This window comes from Corvus hawaiiensis, chromosome 1, assembly GCF_020740725.1.
Source record: "Corvus hawaiiensis isolate bCorHaw1 chromosome 1, bCorHaw1.pri.cur, whole genome shotgun sequence".
Classification (NCBI taxonomy): Eukaryota; Metazoa; Chordata; class Aves; order Passeriformes; family Corvidae; genus Corvus; species Corvus hawaiiensis.
Window position 1 is genome coordinate 59,754,560 of NC_063213.1, and position 21,634 is coordinate 59,776,193.

The 21,634-nt window shown below is 39.6% G+C and overlaps 1 protein-coding gene across 1 annotated transcript in view; it reads right to left on the minus strand.

Annotated features, from left to right (window-relative positions):
- Positions 1–21,634, minus strand: part of CUBN (cubilin) — a 143,627-nt gene that overhangs the window by 11,679 nt on the left and 110,314 nt on the right. The window contains exons 54-59 of the mRNA XM_048306902.1: positions 19,819–20,006; positions 17,447–17,603; positions 16,059–16,208; positions 8,688–8,888; positions 6,343–6,472; positions 5,223–5,440 (exon numbers count right to left, since the gene is read on the minus strand). Of these exons, the coding sequence (XP_048162859.1) occupies positions 5,223–5,440; positions 6,343–6,472; positions 8,688–8,888; positions 16,059–16,208; positions 17,447–17,603; positions 19,819–20,006 (1,044 nt within the window). The remainder of the gene's footprint in view (positions 1–5,222; positions 5,441–6,342; positions 6,473–8,687; positions 8,889–16,058; positions 16,209–17,446; positions 17,604–19,818; positions 20,007–21,634) is intronic.

Genomic DNA, 21,634 nt, shown 5'->3' on the forward strand with positions numbered 1-21,634 from the left:
CCATGACAGTATAATGAAATGTCTAATACTAATGGGTAATATATTTGGCAAAAATTGTGTGAACTGAAAGCCCAAAGAAATTTCTGCCAGAAGACTTGTTACATTTAGACAATTTACTTCTCAGCTAGACCCTCTGCAGCACCAGGTTCCAAGTTCAGGTTGGGCACCCTGAGATACACCCCTGGAAACCGGTCCTAATGAAGTGTGAAATCTCTGCAAGTCACTGTTGCTTTTCCAAAGACATGAGAAAACACAACAGCATTCACATGCCACAGTCAAGGACACATGCTTCTAAGATTTTTTTGTTGGAGGAAGAAAAATTTTCAGGATTCAGCTGTGCTGAGTCCTTTCCCCATTACAGGCCATAACTGCTGTTATCAATGCAGGTGCCTGGTGCCACCTACAGCAGGTACCAACATTAATTACATAAACCAGTGCAGTGAACTACTTCTGGTAGTATGAGAATTTAGATATGACACACAAAAGGACACCCACCCCTGGCCTATGCAACAGAATATCCAAAACTATATTTTACACCTTATATTGCTCATTTGGAGTTGTGGGGGCTTTTTCAGCAAGTCTGAACAAGCCCAAAAGAATCTGCAGCAACTGTGCATGCTGAACAATGCTGAAAATGTACACTTAGAAACCGAACATAGAGTAAGCCATAGTTTCAGTCTGCAGGACAGAACACGAACTAGAACTAAATGAGGCAATTTTTTTTGTTGATACAATAAAATAGCATAAAATGCTGTGAAAATTCCACTGGATCAAATTTTTAAAATGTAAACTGTAATTTCATTAGGAGAGAGAGTAAACCTGTTAGTGACAGGCATTTAGTATTCAATTCCACACAGGAAATAAGTAATTCAATACACAGCAAACAGAATAAGAGAAGGCAGATACCTCTGGGTGATTTATCAGGTAAATTACAGATCAACTTATCAAGAAGAAAAGCATGTAGATTATAATCTATTTCTATTAGATGCAAACTAGATTATTTATGGAAATTAGCTATTAATGCATTTTTCTGGTATATAAGGGAAGATTAATTTTTCCAGCTATTTTTCTTCTAAACTATACTTGCTTATGATTATTTTTCTTATGTAAAATGATCACTATTCATTTAATAGAAATGATGATTTGTGTAAGAAGAATGGAGAGGTCCTTGAGGGAAAAGCTGAGCAAACTAAGGACAATGTAGAGGATGGGGTGTTTCAGGAATTAACATTCCAACAGCCTAATGGTTGCCAAAGGTTTAGGAGACATTTCTTCTGCCCTAGAGCCAACAACACTGGTATTCTCATTGTGGCTGCCCTATTCTTCTTGCCTGTCTATATCTGTTGGGTTTTCTTTGTTTAGTGTTTAAATCATAATTTTTTTGGTGACTTTAGATAGTTGCTTTATTCTGCCTGTGCAGTGCCTTTTGCAGGGGAATCATGGCCCATGAGCTCAAAAGCCCCAAAATAATGCAAACTAGGGACCACAGTGGTATTAATCCAGTACACAATGCTCATCTTTCACAGCATATAAACTTGAATTTCTCCTGCATGCTAACAAAAGATAGTATAAAAAAGGGAGAGGAAAAAGCTGGTCACAGCTTGAAGTCAAGCAGAATTTAGGGCAGTTGAGAAAAGGCAGGTAATCTTCCTCCCTTCCTCTATCCCACCTTCTCCACTGTCCCAACTGTTGCAGTTTTACCTGTATTGTGTGAATAAAGCTCAGGAAGAGCCTTCTGACTCAACCCACTTATCTAACCATGTGCAACACTTTGCTGCTTGTAAATTCATGTGAATTCCTTAGAAAGCCTCAGTGAGCAGACCTGAATTGCAGAAGACCCCTTGATCGTTCTCTGATGGTTTAGAATGTGAAGTATTTTTCTTTGCTGAGACAATGGAGCTATGTGCACAAGCAGAGAACTTTCAAGGAGAAATGATTTCCTGTTAATAAAGTCACAGCTACATCTCCCAACAGACATTGCTGACTCTTTAAAACAAGAAATAAAATCCAAATCTTTATGTCTTCTTAGCTTTTGTATCATAAGTCTCAGAAGGATCACAAATTGAGGTAAGAGGGTCATGCCATGGAAATGTGTAGAAGCCCCATTTATCACCAAAGTCCTATCTGTGCTATTACATCAGGGATGGCAGAGGTATGTGCAGGCTCTGTCCCTGCCAGCCAGGGTCAGCTGAAAAACTCAGGTCTTCCCTTAGAGCTCGAGAGATAATCAGGAGATCTTTGGCCAAGTCACAAGCTCAGTACACGCAGATCTCATTCTTTGAAGAAAGATCGTAGCTTTCCTTCCTTTACAGGGACATCTCATGTAACCAAATGCCTTAAGCTGATATTGATTTCTCTCTTCTTATCCTTTTATTGATTGTCTAGAGGAGCACATGCTCGCTGTGGAAAAGGGGTATAATTCTCATTTTATGAACTGAAAACAAAGGCAGAAAAAAGGTCAGTGGTAACTAAGGTAAGAGGAGTCTGTCTTTCCACAGATCTAACACTTGGAGTGGGCTGGGATCTTCCAGTCAGCCCAGCTCACCAGCTCTGCCTGAGAGTACACCCAAGTATTCAAAAAATGAGGCTGATAAGTGCTCAAACTTAGCAGCAGAAGTAGTGAAAAGATAAACCCTCTGAACCACATCACACTGTGATGATGAGGCTGTATGTTCTACTGCCTCAAACACACTCAAACAGCGGGTTATGACAAAGAATGCTGCCTGTGAAATTTGCACTTTTTATTGCACAGTGTATGGAGTAGCATGGGGAAAGAAAAGATATTTGACAAGAAAGGTGAGACATTGCTGAACAGTCAAATTAACACTATTTCATACTTTCTTTTAGTCTCTTTTTTCTGTCTAGTAGGGGGACTTTGAATATTCTGTTGGGGGCAGGATCAGTGATGGAAACAAATTGTTTTAATAAAAACAGGGAAGGTTTTCTACAAAAATTTCAGGGTTTAACTCTTTGTGTGCCTGGATAACCCTAGATTTTGGCAGTATTCCTAAAAGAAGCCTCATCAGGAAAGAAATTGGAAGAGCTTGTGGGGAAAGGATACAGTTTAGTTTGCTACAAACAGAAACATGTACTGTTTCTGTTTGCTTCTTTCCAATATGCATATATCAGGGTCACTCACAACATGAAACAGAGAGCAATAATTACGTTATCCAGTTGTGTTTCCCTGGGGCAACTAGAGAATAATGTGCTCCTTGTCATCCAACAGAGAATGAGGCCTCTTGTTCCTCTACAGATATCATCTTCCTTATTCAAGAGATTTATCATTATTAATTGTCATCTGATTGCATTTGTACTTTCACAAAACCACATGGGTTTTATCTTTTAACAGACATGAGGGAGCTTCTCTAAAGCACCATGATAACAGGCTTTTAGATCTTCATGGTTTTATTGTCTTTTATTTGAAGCATAATCTGAGACCTCCTAGTACAAAGATGTGTCACATATTTTCCTGGCTCTACTTTTTAGGCAAGCCAAACTGGAAACATTTATAGGATGTGACTCATATTTTCCTTTTGTAACATGCTTTTCTACTTTTTGGCTATTCTATACTAGCATGGGACTGCTAAGATCCTTGCTAATGACTGTGTGGTTTAGTCCTTGTGGCTTGCTTCCCACAATGAAGAGAGAAGACCTACCATTAAGCATCTCACCGCCACAGACTCTTCATCACACAACTCATACCTCCGCCTGGGCATCTTTTATAACTTGCAACTCACTGCTCCTGAGTAACCCATGCAACATCTCAACCTATTTTTCCTTGGGAGCCTCCAGAAATGCCCCTCCAAAACATCTAAGAGATGTCAAAGTTTATTCATAAAAGTCTTCTCCTCACTCTAGGAAATTATCAGGCATGGTACTGACTTGAAGAGCTTGGCTTGAGTTCTGTTGAGTGCTTAAGGAGAATATCTGACAAGTTGCACCAATAAATCTAAAGTCAGTGGCTAAAAAATTGACTAAATGCCAACAGGAAGAGGAAGACCTTGGGGATTTCCTGATGGTCTCACCCTGGAAACATGAACCCAGGCTGCAGGAGATCCATAACAACTGATACTTCAGGGTTTAAAGACAACAACTTGTGAAGCAACATTAAGTTACCTGGAATACCATTCACAAGACTTAAAGACCATTCACAAGATCTTAAAGGTCCTTATAACAATTACTTTGAGTGAAGCAAAGGAAGAGTTAATAATAGTAATAACCATGAGGTTCTGTGGGAATATTTTTCCTGGCAAAGCCTGTAGAACCACTTATTTTCCTTATCTGTAAACACTTTCTCAGACTATCAAATGAGAAAGTCACTGGTTAGGGGTAGGGAGGGGATTCAATGACTCAGCAGAAGACTATGTTTGCTCTGCCACAAAGGCCTTTCATTCTGATCTGTCTGAGTGCCAGCTTTGCAAACCAGACAATTACTTCTTTCTAGATCACAAAAGACATGGACTTAATTATACAGGAAAATAGTAGAGATGACATGAAATCAATTATTTGCATGCAATAATAGTTTGTTGCTTACCATCCCTAAACAATTCAGATGTTATAAGAAGAAAATAATCTCCTTTTACACCTTGATCTTTAAATTAGACTACTGAATTTAAACTGTATTTGAAGGTAATAATCAAGCTTTGCCCTTTAATCTTGTGTCCATCAAAACAAAAGGCATCCAGTGCCTTCCTACTATGACCCCATATGTCTTATGGCCAACTAATCAGAACGATCCCACAAATGAGTAGAAATCAGCACAGTGGTGCCTGGTGGGGAACCACAATCTCAACTGACCTCAACACTTTAGTTCTTTAGAAGGTGTGAGGGAAACTGAAAGGAAATGGAAATTGAGGGTAGATTGAAAGGAGGCATCTTTAGCACACCACCAGCCTTTGACTACAGAAGAATAAAAATTCTCAGATGTTGCTGTATTTCCTCCAAAAGAGAGGCCTTTGGGTGCTGCTAAGCCTTCAGTCACCCAAGAAATACCTGTCCCTTCAGAGAGGCAGGAAAAGAGTAGCAAAGAATAAAGGGCATCAGTTCAGAACCAGACTGGAATGCAGGGATCCCATAAGCCTAGTATTTAGCTTAGTTCACTCAATTTTTATGAAATCAGAAACATTTGTCTGCTTCACACACCCCTAGAGAGGGAGATCACAACTGCTCCTCACCAAAAGAAATCACTTACCAGCAGATTATGAGTCTGATAATACACTTACCTAAGGTCTCCCTGAAAGATGCTTTCCATCCCCTGTCTGCTCCATAGAAGTCAGTACTAAACACCAGGAACAAGTTATTACTGGAGCTCTTAATATTTGGAGGCAATTCTGAGCCACAGAATTTCCCAAGGAGAGGAGCATGAATATCTGAGCCATCATACACTGCAACATAATCTTTGTAGCAGGAGGGAGATATTTCAAGCTGGAAGCTGTTGAATCTGTAAAACACGGTAGGAACCTTAGGTATCACATTTTCAGTTCTTTTCCTGTGTTACGTGTGTTTTAATGCTTGAGGAAAGGTCCAAGTACTAGCATTAGCCAAAGCCATACACAGACAAAACGTCTCTTCAGGAACAAACCAAGCAACTATTAAAAGTATGGCAAAACTCTTCAGCCATCAAGCCTCAAAGAAATTGGGACTCTCACCCACTGGGCCTCCTGCAAGGCAAGCTGTCAGCACACCTCAGCTTGCTGTGAAGCAGTAGGTCTCTCCTGTGCAAACACGCCCTCTCTCACTTCAGCAATTGCTAAGGCCGCAATTTCCTTGGGCGCGAGTGGCCCATAAAATGCAGGCACAGAGTGCAGGCCAGTGAGTCTTCCTCTTAGCTGGGAAATGTTCTCCTAATTCACAATCATATGATTGAAGAACAGATCAGTTTTTAATTTCTCAGTGGCAAGATTTTGTGGCAACAATATCCCTCTCTTAGGCAAGGCAGCATGCACTCAGAAATACACTCTTTTTGGGTGGATATTATTACTTTGTCTATAAAGTGAGTACCAGCCTTCTAAAAGAATTATTATTTCTCTTGTTTAAACTTCTCAAAGGCTGACAGAATTTAACTAAAAAACATGAGCTGCATTTTTATAATTTCTTAGTCCTCTCAGTAACCAAACCGGGAACTTAAAACTGTGGTGATGCTTTTTACATAACAAGTTAAAAAGAAAGATGGAAGGGAGCCTGAGGCTGATCAAAATTACTTCAGTAACCATTTCTTATTTTAGTTTAGCTTTGACCTTGGAAAAGGAAAGACACAGAAAATATTGTCAATAATTGCTATCTTTAACTGGAATCAGAGACCTCCCTGTTCCCTTAATGAGAAACTGAACTTGGATTACATACTTCAGGGCAACTACTTTGCCATTTCCAACTGTGATGTAGTATGAGCAGTTCATGTTGTTGTGATAATCAAGAACTGAATGGGCCGGACTGCTGATAACACCATTAGAGCCATTGAAAATGCCACCACAAGCTGTAGGGGAAACAGAAAAAAGAGTGATTAGTGTCTGGATACTAGTTTGGTCCTTATTGTCATATTTCTTTCAGGAGTTTACCCACAAAGAAAGAAAAACCCTTGATAAATGGGGAGCAGTCTTCATTGTGATGCCTAGAACTATTAAATGTGGGATGCCTGTTGGGCTGTGCTCTGCAGTGGAAGACTAATCAGCACTGAAGTAGCAGGTTGTTACTAACTCATACCAAATGGCACTGGCACTGTGCAGGAAAAGACTGAGCCTGATTTCAAGTCTCTTGCAGTAGGTCCAGGGAGCAGCAGGATGGGGTGGGTGCCCCATGCAGCAGCAGGAGTGAGAAGGGCCTGGAGTAGCTCTGCACTCATTCTAGCTTGCCAAGAGAAACCTGTCTGATATGTGGGCAAAGACATTCCTTCATCCAGATCCTGGCTCCACTGAAGCCTCTAATCAGCCACAATTGCACTCATAGCCCTGTCTCTGATGTTTCTGGAATAAATGTATGCAGAGCCTCATCATCTGTCAACACCCTGTCAGGGCTGGGGCATTGTTGTAGCATTTGTTCTGCACAGAAATGCATAGAGGATTCTCCAGGTATCACTAATCCTGTTCCCCACCTCACCCTGTGCTGGGACTCACCAGCACTGTGGGGTGGCTGAACTGAAGGACTGAATATTTGCTTTCTGGCTAAAAAGCAAGTTAAACTCTGCAGCTGTAAACTCAAGTCACTGCTTGGCTTCTCAGGGTTTCACACCATGGATGCAAATGAGGCCAGGATGTGGCTAATGTTTGTTCCCAGCTTCAGTGCTTCAGGGAACAAAAACTCTAATATCCATTGTTAGCTTATAATCTTAAACTTAGCCAAAAAAAAAAAGTTTCCCCGAGTCTCCCTGCATCCTGTTGATAAGCTCAGAGCCACACACAGTTTTTCGTGTTTCAAAGAAGATGCCATTGCCCAGGCCACCACCTAGACAAAGACAGTCCCGTACAGGGTGCTGCTGGATGCAGAGTCCCTTGACTCCTCAGGCTGGCAGCCTGGAGCACTGGCAGATAAAGGATAGGAGCTGGGAGGATAAAGAATCAGCATTATTCTACACTAGGAGGGGGGAGTCTTTTTCATTTTTTTTTCAGCAAACAATGCAACTAGGGGGAAGAGGAATGTTAATTGGCAGAATCTGCTTTGTATACAACAACGAGCTAATAAAGCTGCAGTCATCCTTCTGAAATGTCAGAAGTCACAAGTCAGATAGCAGCAACTGACTTGAGTGAGTTATGAAGGTCTTTTCCATGAGTAACTGCACATTGTCACTTCTCAGTGCCAGTCTCTCTGTCTCATCTGTATCAGGCCATTCATTACACATAAAGAATTTAGCCTTATGCTTTTTTGCTGTGGCTTTGTACATGAAGAATGCATTAAGGGAAATACCAAAGTTACAAACTCACACTTCTTTGCAGTTAGAAAATGATGCTTTTAAATATAAAAGTGGTCTCTACCTGTTAAACCTTGAAAATATTAAAATTGGTTTTTCAAATAAAATCAATCTTCTGGGATATTCATATTTGTGCAGGAATTCTAAACACAGTTGGAAATTTCTGTTTTGAATTCACATTTCCTCTTTAAAACATAAGAGATCTCTTGTGAATGACAAAAGAGCTTTGGTGAAAATAGCTATTAAAAAATAAAAATAAATCTATATCCCAGGTTTTATTTACATTAATTCCTAGCACTGCAAGAGGGTCATCAAATGGAGGCATATAGCCCATTTACCTGTTCTGTTTCCCATATTGTATAATGTAGTTTTAGTATAACTGAGAATAAGACCAGTCTCCTGTAAGTGATAAAATCCTTAAAATTAATTCAGTTAAATAAACTAGTGATGTTTCTCCTTAGACAATGCAAACAACAAACAAACAAAATCTGCCAAACATTGTTGCATTTCTTTACTACAGAAAAGGAAAACTGTTTCAGTTCCTGACTTGGTCCCATGGAAAGTCTAGAAATGAGAACTGTGAGGTAACACATCATTCAGAGCGTTAATACACACCAAACAGTGCTATGTCCTGGTCCTGAGAACTGTTTTGGGCAAATGCAGAGGGAAAATGTACCATCTACAACCATCTAAGGTATTCCCAAAATGAGGTACAGCTTTCCTACATGAAACAGTTATCCAGTTGGAATATTTCTACCCTCTAAAATACAGAACAGTGTATACTCACCAATCGCTCTGTATCTGGCCTGGAATCCAAAGCCTACAATGTGGGAGTCAGTGTAGAAGTTGAGCAGCATCGGTCCAAAGACACTGACTGGGGCAGGGAGCTCATTCCCACAGAGCGTGATCAGAGGATGCGCGGCTGCGCTCTTCCCACTGAAGATGCTTAGTCCATCATAAAGACAAATTCTGCTCAGGAGTGCTGGGTCTGCATGGACATAGAGTGCAGGAGTGTTAGCAGCATATTTTACATGTGATTTACTGAGCAACAACTACATAGGCCTCATCCAGGATAAGAATTACATTTTATATTACTCTCTGTTCCAGGGATCTGAGGACCTAATTTGCTTGCTGAGGAAGCAAATGTCAATTTTTAACATGCAGTAAAACTGCGGCAGAAAGAATCAAAAAGACCCTGTATATAAGACATCAGACTTGTCTCATTCAACACATCCTATGATCTGGAAAAGGCTCCAGGCCCCTTGAATTTGTGGGAGTTCACAGTTTGGTGAATGCTATCTATGAGAAGATAAGAGGACCCAACAAAAGCATGGATCTCCTCTGCAGACAAAAGCAATGTAACTTTTTGTTACAGGCAACTAGTTACCTGGAATTTCTTTCCCCTAATGCAGAGTTCAGCACTCAGTGCAGGAAATTTTAAACCATTAAGAGTGAGACTTTTTAAAAATCAGAAAGTAGTCCATACACTAGCAAGTTTCAGAGGTGACTTATTTCTCCCTGATTTTTCTCAAACTTCAGAGTACCTAAGCTCAGGCTCTTCAGCTTGATTCAAGGAAAAGTCAAAAGAAAATTTGATCTTGCTGTGATTTTCTAAAGCAAACTGTTTTAGGGGGAAAATCAGTGTAGATATTAGGCTGAGTGGAACAAAAAGGAACACAGAAATGGAGAGTTTAGCATTCAATTTTTTTTTTCCCACTGGTTTTAAGTTTCTCATTTGCAGTTAGCTTTCTGGAGAAATGAGACATTTTCTCTGACTCCCTGCCCTACCTTCAGGACTTTCTAGCTATCTCACTGTTTGCAAACAGATTCGACTGAGGTAAGAGGTCCCAAAAATATGGTGGTCAAATCAGTTTCACAGAATCACAGAATACACTGAGTTGAAAGAGACCCAAGGGTCATCAAGTCCAACTCCTGGCTCTGCACAGCACCATCTCCAAGAATCACACCATGTGCCTGAGAGCATGGTCCAAACACTTCTTGAACTCTGCCAGGCTTGGTGTTCTGACCACTTCCCTGGGGAGCCTGTTCCAGTGCCCAACCACCTTCGGGGGGAAGATCTTTTCCTAATATACAACCTAAAGCTCTCCTGACACAACCTCAGGCTGTTCTATTGTTTCCTGTCACTATGCGCCACAGAGAAGAGATCAGTGCCTGCCCCTCCTCTTCCCCTCACAAGGAAATTGTAAACTGCAGTGAGGTCTCCCCTCAGTCTCCTCCAGGCTGAACAGACCAAGTGACCTCAGCCACTCCTCATGTGGCTTCCCCTCAAGGCCCTTCACCATCTTCATTACCCTCCTTTGGACGCTCCCTAATAGCTTAAAGTCTTTCTTATATTGGGTTGACCACAAGGTCAGTATCTGAGTAAGAGTGGCAGAGGAATGTTCCCAAAGAAGGACAAGCTGCACTTTCTGGGGGTGTGAGACGTCTACCAAGCACCTGCCACTGGCACCCTGGGAGCTCAGAGCCATGTCGCCGCCTCCCTGTCCAGCTGGGAGCCATAAGCATGGGGAGAAGTTGGTGGTACCCAGTCTGGCACCACCAAGGGATACAAGGTGGGAGCAAAAAGACAGCCATTTGGGTTATGCAATAAAGCTGAATTAATGCTGTCAGTGAAAAACACTGCACACATCTAACTGAAAAATTAGTTTCATTAGTTGTTATACTTAAAGAGTAACTTGATATTTTTCTTTGTCTTTTTCATAATTTACAAGCTTAATAGAAGCTGGTGTGCCACATGTTTATTAAGTTACCATGTTTAGTGACCTGTAGTAATGGGACAGTTACTTAAACTGCCAAGGATTAATAGGGAATTCTCTAAATTTAACAGGAGAGACGCTGAGCCTACTGTTGTAGCAGAGTGATTCCTGCAGATTGTCCAGTCAAAACAAGCTGCTTCCAGTTGTTGCAGGAAACAAGATAACTCATATTGAACAGGACAACAAGTAGGACTGGAGGGATAGCTCTGTTTCATGAGAGCAACAGAATGATCTCAGCAGTCAGATGTATTTTGGATCATCTCTGGAGGCTTAATTTAAAAAATTCTTTCTGTCTCAATGAAGACAATGTATGCTAACATGCTTTGCAATTATGTCAGTACAGAAACATGGCATGGTGCTTGTCTGACTCTAGTAAGAGTAACTAAGCTGGTAACAACCAGCCACATCAGATAGCTGATTATACTGTTAATAAAATAATTGATTAAAAATGTTCTTCATGTCCTATCCTGTTTTGGAATATTTGATAATGTGATAAAATTTTAAAAAATAATAAATTTTAAAATTCAAATTTAAAAAAAGAAATTGAGATCAGTGCAATTTCAAGATGGAAAAGATTTGAGAAAGCAGCCTAGGTCATTTTCCGAAAAGACTGGAGAAAGGCATGAAGTGAAACAAATTCCTCAGCAAAGCAGAGTTCCCTAATACTTATCACAAGTTGATTTGCACTGTTGCATTGGAAAAAAACAAGATGGTTGAGGAAGAATTGTGTGCAAAAGTCTTAATTTCTAGATTTGAATCCTCATTGTTTGGGCCAATATGATTTATGACTCATGAATCCTGGCAAGACAGATGATTGTTTGATCTCTATCCTGTAACTCATTCTCTTGTTTACACTTTTCTTAATTTCTCACCAACCTAACTGCATTATTCTGTAAATATTCCCCAGTTTTGGATTCTCCTCATGTCATACTTTCAGCCTCTACGCATACTCAGCACATCATCAGCAATTCTTCTCTGTGGTTTATTTCCTCTAATCATATCATCTTAAATCTTTTCTAGACCAATTTCCATCCCATACACTACAATGAAATAGCTTTCATGAGTCTCCAGAGATCTGTTAGTAGCCAGATGTCAGACCCACATCCTCTTTGAGCTGACAGGCACTTTTCACATAGCCAGCCCTATTTTTTTTCATAAAACCTTGTCTACTAAGAGCTTTTGCTCATCCTTCTGGTATTACTGTATCCTCTCTTCTGATTCATCTATGAGGATTCAGTGAGATGTCTTCTGTCTTCCGCTCCTTATCTCCACATTAGCTCTGTATAATCTCATTTGCAAGGACAGATGCAACTGCTCTCTCTGTATTGGTGACCCCGTAAGTTTCCAGTTACTATCTTTAAGATAAACTCTTTCCTATCCTTCCCCATAGCTATGACTCTCACCTGGGAAATACTGATTATTTCAACATGGATAGTGTACCATTCATTCCTCTAGCCTTGACAATATTTCTTCCAAATACTTCTGGAGAGATCATTTATTTGGCTTGACATTATGAACATGTCCCTGTTTCTTTGAATTGGTGCATGCATTTGCTTTCAAGGGCTTTTGTTATCTATCTGTACTCCATTTATCATCTCTTGATACCATTCAGCATTGATACATTGACCCTTGCCTCCAAAGTTCACAAGATAACAGCTTCAGTTGTCCTTACATTACATTTTGAAGTATGCCTTTGGGTTGTCTCCTTTCCACTTAGCAGAAATTTCTGTCCGGTCTCATCATTCTCCATAAAATCATTTGTTTGATATGATGCCTGCACATAAACCTTGACCAAATCTGGGCCCCTGACTATCTGATCACTAATACCAATGTTCTGTTTCCACCTCTCTGTCTTTAGCCATAGATTCTGTTTCATTTAGTATTGAGGCAGAACCTGTCTTTTTGTTTAAAGTCTTTAAAACTTAAAATAATGAGGCTTTGGTTCACAACAGCAGCTTCTGATATAAATGGCAATACAATTAATAATTACTAATGTAGAATAGGTATTAGCTAGAAACATACCCCTGTGCTATGTATCAACCAGCTCTGTAGCACAAGATATTGTTTTGAAAGCAAGGAATTAAAATTCTTTCTCATATATATTCTATTTCAAAATAATCTATTGCTAAACTTGTCTATTTTCTGAATTGCCTGGTAACAATTGAGAAAGCAGAGAGAGCAGACTCCAAAACAAAGCTGTGACCGTATCCCAGATTGCAAAATTGCAGACACATGTGTTTTAAAATAGGAGAAATAAACATGTTGTTTAAACATTTTTCAGGTCAACATAGTATAAACACAAAGCAGTTGTCTTGTATGGACAGAGTATAAATACTACAGAATTCTAAAAGCAGATATTGCAGGAAACCTACATCCATTTTCTCTATTTTCCCATTATTTGGGACTCTGACTTTATTGCGTGCTACACTCACACTTGAAGAGTATTACAGGCACTTAATAATACATTACTGTAGCTCTCCTAGAGGTGAATTTGTCGGAATGTTCATCTGAATAAATCTTATGGACAAAAAATTGAATGTGACTAATTATTTCTTAGATAGTAAGTCCAAAAAAAAAGATAAATAAGGGGTTTTTACTAATTCTAATGTGTGATTTGTGTAGACTTTTGATCCAAGGAGGGAGGACAGATGGAAGACAGTTATCACTGCAGAAATTGGGCTGAGATAAACTCACCCCTATTTGTTTGGTTCTTTATAAAATAACCAAACACAACAATGCAAGTGGTAGCTTATGCAACTTCTTGAAACTAGCAAATCAAAAGAGAGGTTCTGTTAGCATATTGAGTTTGGCACAGGAATAAACATCCTTCACACTGTGAGGAAGTCACAGAAGCTAAGCCAAACTCCATTCATGGGATTAATCTTGCCTATGTTTTCCTGCCCAGATCTCAATTTTCTTGTGTAAGCTATTGTCATGGCTTCCTGCAATAGTCGATAGGTAAAGAGAGGGAGAGAGGCTTTCAGAAAGTAGTTCGCTCCACCCGCACAACACACTCTGTTCTGAGTTTAGAGCCCTCCTCCACTACTAGGAGACAAATCTAGATGAATATCTAAATTAGATGTATATTTTCAGGGGCTCCAAGTGAGATGAAAATTGTTCTACCTACCTAGAAGCAGAGAGTTTAGATTAAATTTTGGTTGCAAAATCAACAAATGCAGTTTCCTCCAGTTCTCTCTTGCTCTATTAGTTGCTATATTTAGTGCTTAATACATATTTAATACTTAGTACATACATAGCATGTTCATTTGGTACCAGATACTGACACCATATCACTGCTGTGGGTTAACAGCCTCAGTCACTCTTTATAATCAGAACAGGCATCCCATCATAACTGAAAACATAACTACTCTAGGGCAGAGACCTGTGACTGACTCATGAAGTCATTCCATTTTGCAGCAATGTGTCACTGCGCAATAGACAACTGCCTTCTGTCTTCTAATTTTCTGTAGAAGATATCTCAACTTGCTCAAGTCAATGAGATATGCATACCTTAAAGGCATTATTTCAAATATTTCTTTTCTTAATAACTATGGAAAAAAACCAATTAGATTTCTTTTGAGAGGTCAAATAGTTAATAAATTATGTTAACTAGACATGCAGCTAAACTTTAAAACCCAATCCAGAACATCTGTAATAGTACGGTTAAAATTTTAAAGGCTGCTCTCAGCAACAATCTAAGCAGGTGTGATGCTTCCTTGCATATGGAATAGCTAGAAATGTTTTTAACAGATGCTGCCAAACATTGTCCTGCCTTTGCAAAAGAATGAATGGAGTTCACACTGGAAACCCTTAGGCACATGCGCTAAATATATTCAGTGCAACTGCTGAATAATTTTTCACTTCTCCAATGATGGTTTGCAAGATAGTGGTTTCAATCTTCTTTACAATTTAAACCCAGGCAATTTTTCTTTACTTCAGGGTTGTATTTTAAGATTTTGTGAAAAATACTAGTAATCAACTAATACTGGAGAGTGTCATACTTCCTCTTTGCTAACCAGATGTCCATTAGCTCATATCCACAGTTCTTTCATGTGACTAAGAAGTTTTAGTTGGTGTAGCCTAAGGAAGCCTATAAAAATAAAGGAACAAATTTCCCTGCAAGAAATAGAATATTTTTAGTGTTGATGTAGATCTATGTTTATTATTACGTCTGTATCACCTCTCTGCATTAACCCTCTTGATAATAAAAGCTTGGATCCATTTATAAATTAACTGAATGCACAGACAGAATGCAGATTAGTAAATGTACTCAAAGAGTAGTCAAAATTGGCACCATCTGATTCAGCCTAATGTTTAGTGTTTCTGGGGAATAATAATTTCTTCTATGTGAAGAAATTATGTAATTTCTGTGTGTTTACATTTTATTAAAAAAAATTCTTAAAGCAGTGGTTTGTATTAGGGGACGAAAAAAACATTTCAGATAAAATAATAATCAAAACAAATCTTTACCTCAGACCTAAATTAAGTCTGAACCAGAATACTTTTGAATTCAGAACAGTCTGGAAACTTAAAAAGAAAACAAAAGAATCCTATTTTCTGCCTCTGTTGTTGGGTCTGAAGAAAAATTCAAATCACGCAACCCAACTTAATAGCAAATTACTCAATATCTCTTTGTCTGGTGACTTCAAGGGAACCAGATTAAGATGACCTCAAAATGTGTGATGCCACCCAAGTAGTTTGGACATACTGATTCCTCTGTGTTATCATGGCATGTCCACACATAAAAATTTGACCTTATCAAGGTTGAGAAAGTTTTACCATTCACACCAAAGGGATCAGGATACTATACTTGTTATTTCTTGGATAAATGCTGTCAAATTTGACAATCACAAGAGGAACTTTTTTCACTGGTATATACAGGATAATCACTTATATGCATTTCCCACTGCTGCAGTCTTTTACCTAATTTCGTATTTCTATGTTCTTACATCCTCCTCGTAAAGCATCCTTGTATATTTATATCTATTTTATCAGTTAAGGAGCAGATGCACTGAAAAGCAAAACAGCTGCCTAAGATCAAAAAGATTGTAAGGCTCAATGGCAAAAAAAAAAAAAAAAAAAAAAAAAAAGGCAGGAACAAAGACCCAGATTAGCCACAGTCGCTTTTATATTCCAAGAAACTGGTAAATTCCCAACATCATTGCAAGATATTCAACAGGTGAAATCTCTCTTCATTCTTCTGGAAGACTTCAGTGACTCAAAACCTAACCCTGGAAACTATAAATGTTTGTCTGTAAAAGATTTTCAAAATGGACCAGCAAATTACACCATCAGTGATTTTCAATGATAGAAGACTTGCATGTTTTCAAGTAAGAAATTACACTTCATAATACATACTGAAATTATGAAGAAGCAGTTACCTTCCAAATGAAAAGTCTCAAATTCTAGGATCACCAGTGACTGTGGTCCCTGATCTATGACATAATTGCAGTTCAGATTGTTATCATACTGACTAGGATAGTTTGGAGAGACAATACGACCTTCAGGGCTGGTGAAATTTGCTCCGCATCCTGCAAACAAATAAATAAAGCACAGTTATAATCTGGAGATTATATTATTCTGGGTTTACAGTAAGAAACCCAATAATGGACACAAGGACCTCACCTCTCCTGGTGAAAAAACCAAGGAGAGCAGCATATACCATGATGGCAAAAGCAGGTTTTACGCATACACAGAGCAGTGTTTTTGGGAAGTGTAGGGCTTTCCTGCCTAGAGTGTCACATTCTTGCATAAAACCAGGCCATAGGCCTGCAGCCCACTGACCAGAAGGACACAGCACTGCTCTTCTTGTGGGTGTGGAGCCTGCACATTTCAAAATCCCTCAGTACATACAAACGTACTTGAATTGGAGGGGGGGTTATTGGGGTACAGCAGCAGTTCAGCCTAATGCCCACATTAGTCTAAGTGGTGCCATTCTTGGCATCCAGGAGAATGCAGGCTGCCGTAAGGCCATCTCTGCATTGCTTTGCTAGATGCAGAGCCAGGAAAGGTTTGCCATGCAGAAATTTTCAGATACACAGAACAGTTCATTTTCATGGAGCTCCTTTGGATCCTAATGACTTGCATGGCCTTTGTTTCTCTTTTTTTAAGACAAAAGCTTAAAAGAATGCAGTACACAGTGAAATGCTGGTATAAGATTAGGAACAGGCAGATGAAGCCTGTGACTGTCTCCACTAAGAGATTGTTAGATGTTACTGACAATGTTAGTGCAAACATAAAACCAAAAGTGGTTTCAATTCAGAATTCTGTCTGCTTCAATAGTGTTTCCCTCTAAGTACTTAGTTTCTCTCTGTTTTAATCTGAATCCCATGAAGGGCAAGTGGTTTCCTTTGGCAGCATCCTACAAAAAAACCCAAGCAACCAACAGCAGCTGAGCAGTACCTTTTCTACTTCTGGTGCGTTTGACCATCACAAAGTACATGCCATTAGGTTAAAGAAATGTCTTTTTAAGAAATGTAAAGCTTTAGTTTCCATGCAGTTTAACTATCAATTTTTTAAATTTAAAGCTTGGTCATTCTTTTCAGCACACTGGGAAGGCAAAGGTGGCTGAGAATAATTACAAAGTTAGGGCTGCATCTTGGGCAAGACCAACACTAGAGTTCATTGCATTCAGTATGGAAACTCTTGGTTTACAAATCTGAGCAGAGGCTTCAATGTCTTGTTGGATCACAGTCTGAATTGCTACACGCAGGTCAAACTAATCCCAAATGGACCAACAGAGCAGCCGTCTGGCTTTAATATTACTTACTGCTTGTGAAAGACGCGGAGAAACCTGGCGCAGGAGCATCCTGAGACTGAAATACTGTAGTTATCACATTGTTTGGAGCAACAACGGGATCAGGAGCTGAACTTCCACATCCTGTGGCTAACAAAGCTGCTGCTTCTTCATTATTTCCTCTCCACACCTGGCAGGGCCAGATTGGAAATGGTTTAGTGCTTTTAAAGCCTAAGTAGTTTGTGGGAACCCACCAGGAATTACACATGCAATTTTTCTTTCCATAGGCTTCGGGTAGGATTCATCTCACACTGAACCTAAGAGCTCTAAATTGGAGCTAATTACTATAGTCAGTGGAGATAAAAAGGTTCCTCCAAGGAGTGAATCACAGTGAATAACTTAGGGTGCCAGGGACCTCTGAAAGGTATCTGGAGGTCATTTGCTTGAACCCCTCCTGGTAACAGAGCAAATATAGATCAGGTCCAGGGGACAAGAGAAAAACATTTTATGCATATCATTACCTACTTCCATTTTGTTTCTGCCTACTTAACTCCATACAATCCATGAATATGCATATCTGTGCATACAAGGCATTATTACATGCAATCCTCATGTTAGTCAGTAAATAAAAATCAAAGCTGTCATGCTAGGGTAACATGCAGGCATCAGACTGTGAGATCTGGATCCTTAATACCTAGTGTTGCTAATATTTTTTTTTAAATTTTGCATTCACTTGTTCAGTGACAAGTATCAAATCAAGTAAAGAGTTAATAAAATAATAAAATAAAATATATAATAAATAAAAAACCAATTTTTTAAAAAAATTATTACTTCAACTGCACCAATAGCCCATTGAAGCTCAATCAAACCATGCATCCAAAAAAGCACATGCAGGTTTAGGTAGGTATTTAAGTGAAATCCTCTTTTGCTAATTACTTAAATATGTGCTTGAGGCTCACAGTTTAAGTAGTGAATTTCAAGACAGATGTAAAATGAAACACAGGTATAAATGTTTGATGCTCCTAAACATTTAAATATTTTCCTGAATCATGGTTTTTATTGACAGGATTTAAAATGTCTGTTTAAATAATGAATTACTTACTCTAATAATAAAATTACTTTTGTTGATGTGTTTGAACAGTTTTTTACTGTAGTTCATACCAAAAATATATTAAATCATATCTGATGTTTAAAATAAAGTGTTTGAAGAAAACTGAGTGGAAATAGTACAACCACATGAATTGTGATTTCTCTAAGCAACCATCCTAGAAAGGGTTAGCCAAGGGTTAGTCTGTAAGTGTAATCGTATGAATCACCTTATTCTTGTGACCAGGTGTTTGAGGCAATGGATGCTCAAAGGATTAATTATAGAGTCTGTAGCCTGGCCAAGGTTTTGCAGTGTCACTATTGATTTTGGATTACTCTCTTTTGGCTGCTCAGTTTGGAATAAATGGAAGAAACTTACATCATTCTACAACTTTTCAGACACTGTCGTACATCTCAAATTGGACATTCAGAAAAGGAAGTGGACATCAAAAATTTCAGATCTTTCTCTATGGAGAAAATCTCCAATTGACATAGTTTTGCTTATGTAATTCAGGGCAGTTTAGGAATCTAAAATTAAACACTTTTACTGAGTGGCATTAAGACTTTCATATTAGTGAAATGTATTGTAACATTGCATCAATTAATTTTTGGAGCAGGTTATGAAAAGACAAACCTAATAGCTGTGGGGTTTTTATCACAGCCTTAAAAATGAGTGCAACTGTGGTTTTTAAGTTGGTAGGTACAGATCAGATGTACAGCTGTTCAAGTCTTCCTACATGTTGTGAAATTATGTTTGCCCTTTATTTCAAGTGGGAGTTGTACTGCTGGGGAGAAAATGAGCACAAAACCACTGAACATATGCCAAATGCCTGAGAAAAGAATGACACTGAAAAATTCAAAGCATGTCCACTCTATTCTATTGCTGTATAAAAAGGAGGAGTAGTGCAACCTGGACAGTCTAAACACTTATAAAGAAGTTTGGTAGAATTACAGTGTGACATTCCAGGGTTTTTTATTCACTGGAGTAATTGAAAAGATCTTTTCTTTACGCTATATTTTCTCATTCTTTTCTGGTTGTGAAATAATAGATGTCTTCTTTATATTTTTCATTTTTGGGGAAGCATGTAGGGTGATGGGACCCTCCTGGAGGAACCTCAAGAACTGATGAAAATTAAAATTATATACAGGCCAGTTCACAAAGCACATAGAAAATGGACTGTATGATACAAGAACTTTAGTTTGTATTTCCCAAACTTTGTGCCTTGACAATCTAAACCATAACAAATGTAAAACAGGGTTCTGAAATCATGACTTCTTAAAGCACTGCTCTGCTGATCTAACCTCAACAATTATTTTACCTTCACATAACTGCTCTGGCAGCTTCCATTGCTGTCTGGAATCTGGAAGTTACTGTGGAAGTTCATCTCCAAGTGTTTGCTTTCATGCGTAATGATGGTCCATGTGCATCTGGTGTTCATGGGAAAGTTTTGAGGCCAATGAGGGGACTTGATTGTACCATTATCTGAATGAATGATTCCACCACAGCCTGGAAAAAATGGTAACAGATGGGAGAAATATTCAATATTTTTTGGTGGTGTCAGCTTTGAATGGTTGTTTGTTTCTGTGGCTGCAAGGGTGAGAGAGGAAAGCCCTGATACCCACTGAAACTTCATTTACCCCTCTTGAATTTCTTTTTCCCACCCCTGCAGCAGGGAGGTAGGTACATTCTGGAGGTGTTTCTTTGTACTTCACTTTATTTTCTTCACAAGCTCATTCTCCGTGCCACTTCACAGCCTTTTGCAAGGTCCATCTATATACTTGTCATGGGTTAGCAAGCATAGTCCCGGAAGTGATGTTCTTGCAAATGGGTGCTTACAGCTTCCTCTGTGACCTGACAGAACCTATCAGCTGGCCAGTTTGAATATGGACAATTCTTTGAGCCACTTAAAGTTGTGACCACCTCTGTGATCCACACTTAAGAATAGACAAACCCTGAGGTAGAGTCTCTGTCTCGTTTCCGGTGCTGGGACAGGTGGCTGCGGGCCCCGAGCAGGGGCCAGCGGGCCCGGCCCAGGCCCTGCTCGGGCAAGGCTGGGCTGGGCCACGGTCATCCTGGAGCCAATGGGCCCTGTTCCACCCACGGAACGTTCCTCCTCCCCTTCCCCCCCCCCCCCCAGCCCTGCTGTGGGCAGCCGGAGCAGCTCAGCTCCCCCTCTCCAGTGCGGCCAAGATTCAGCTGAAGCTGCACCGCTGTCCAGCAGAGATCATGTGACCAACAGCGATAAGCGAAATTCCAGCTGCAAGGCCTGGGCGAGATTAACCCTTTTAGTACTGTAAAGAGCTGAAAACCTGGTGGAAGAGAAAGAGGAGATGCTTAAAGCTGAAATTCTGTTGTAAAGCTATGATGTATCAGAGTACTCATTGTAATTTCATGAAGGCATGGGGGGTGGAGCGTTCAACTTGCACTTGTGAGCAAAAGCACCTGCGCTGAGATAGGCAGATGCTGAAGCAGCTGTAATTTCATAAGAAGTTTGAACAGGGAGAGATGGAAGTGATGAGGACTTTTGCTCCAAATGGAAAAGGAGAAAACCTCAGTTCCTAGAGATGCTCCCAGAGATAGTCCTAAAGATGAAGATGAGGAGGACCCTTTGCTCCCAGGGAAGGAGAAGGGCCTCTGTTCTTAGAGATGAAATGCTCCCAGAGATGGGTGAAGAGAACTTTTGTTTCTGAATGGCTCAACCTTCAAATTGTACCCCAAAAACTTCAAGAGTGGACCCTCGAAAGCAGTTGTGGGAAAAGCTGCAAGTCGGGGAAGGGACTCGCATGCGAGCAGAGAACCAACCCCTGCGGCTGTCTCGTGATAATGTTTTCATAGCATGGGCAAGAGAGACTCCTCTTCCTGAATGGACTGAACAAGGTTATTATGGATGTGGTAAACAGACTGAACATCTGAAGGGTTTTCTTTTTACATTGTCAGTGGGAGAAAGGCGGAAGGTGGGGGGAGGAGAAGTGTTCTGAAGGTGTGGTATGATCTTTTTTTCCTCTTCTTTTAGGTCTGTTAATAAACTTCTTTATATTCTTTCAAGTTTGGTGCCTGCTTTGCATTTCTCCTAACTCTTATCTCACAGAAGGTAAACAGTAATGAGTATTTTAGACCAAACCACTACAATACTT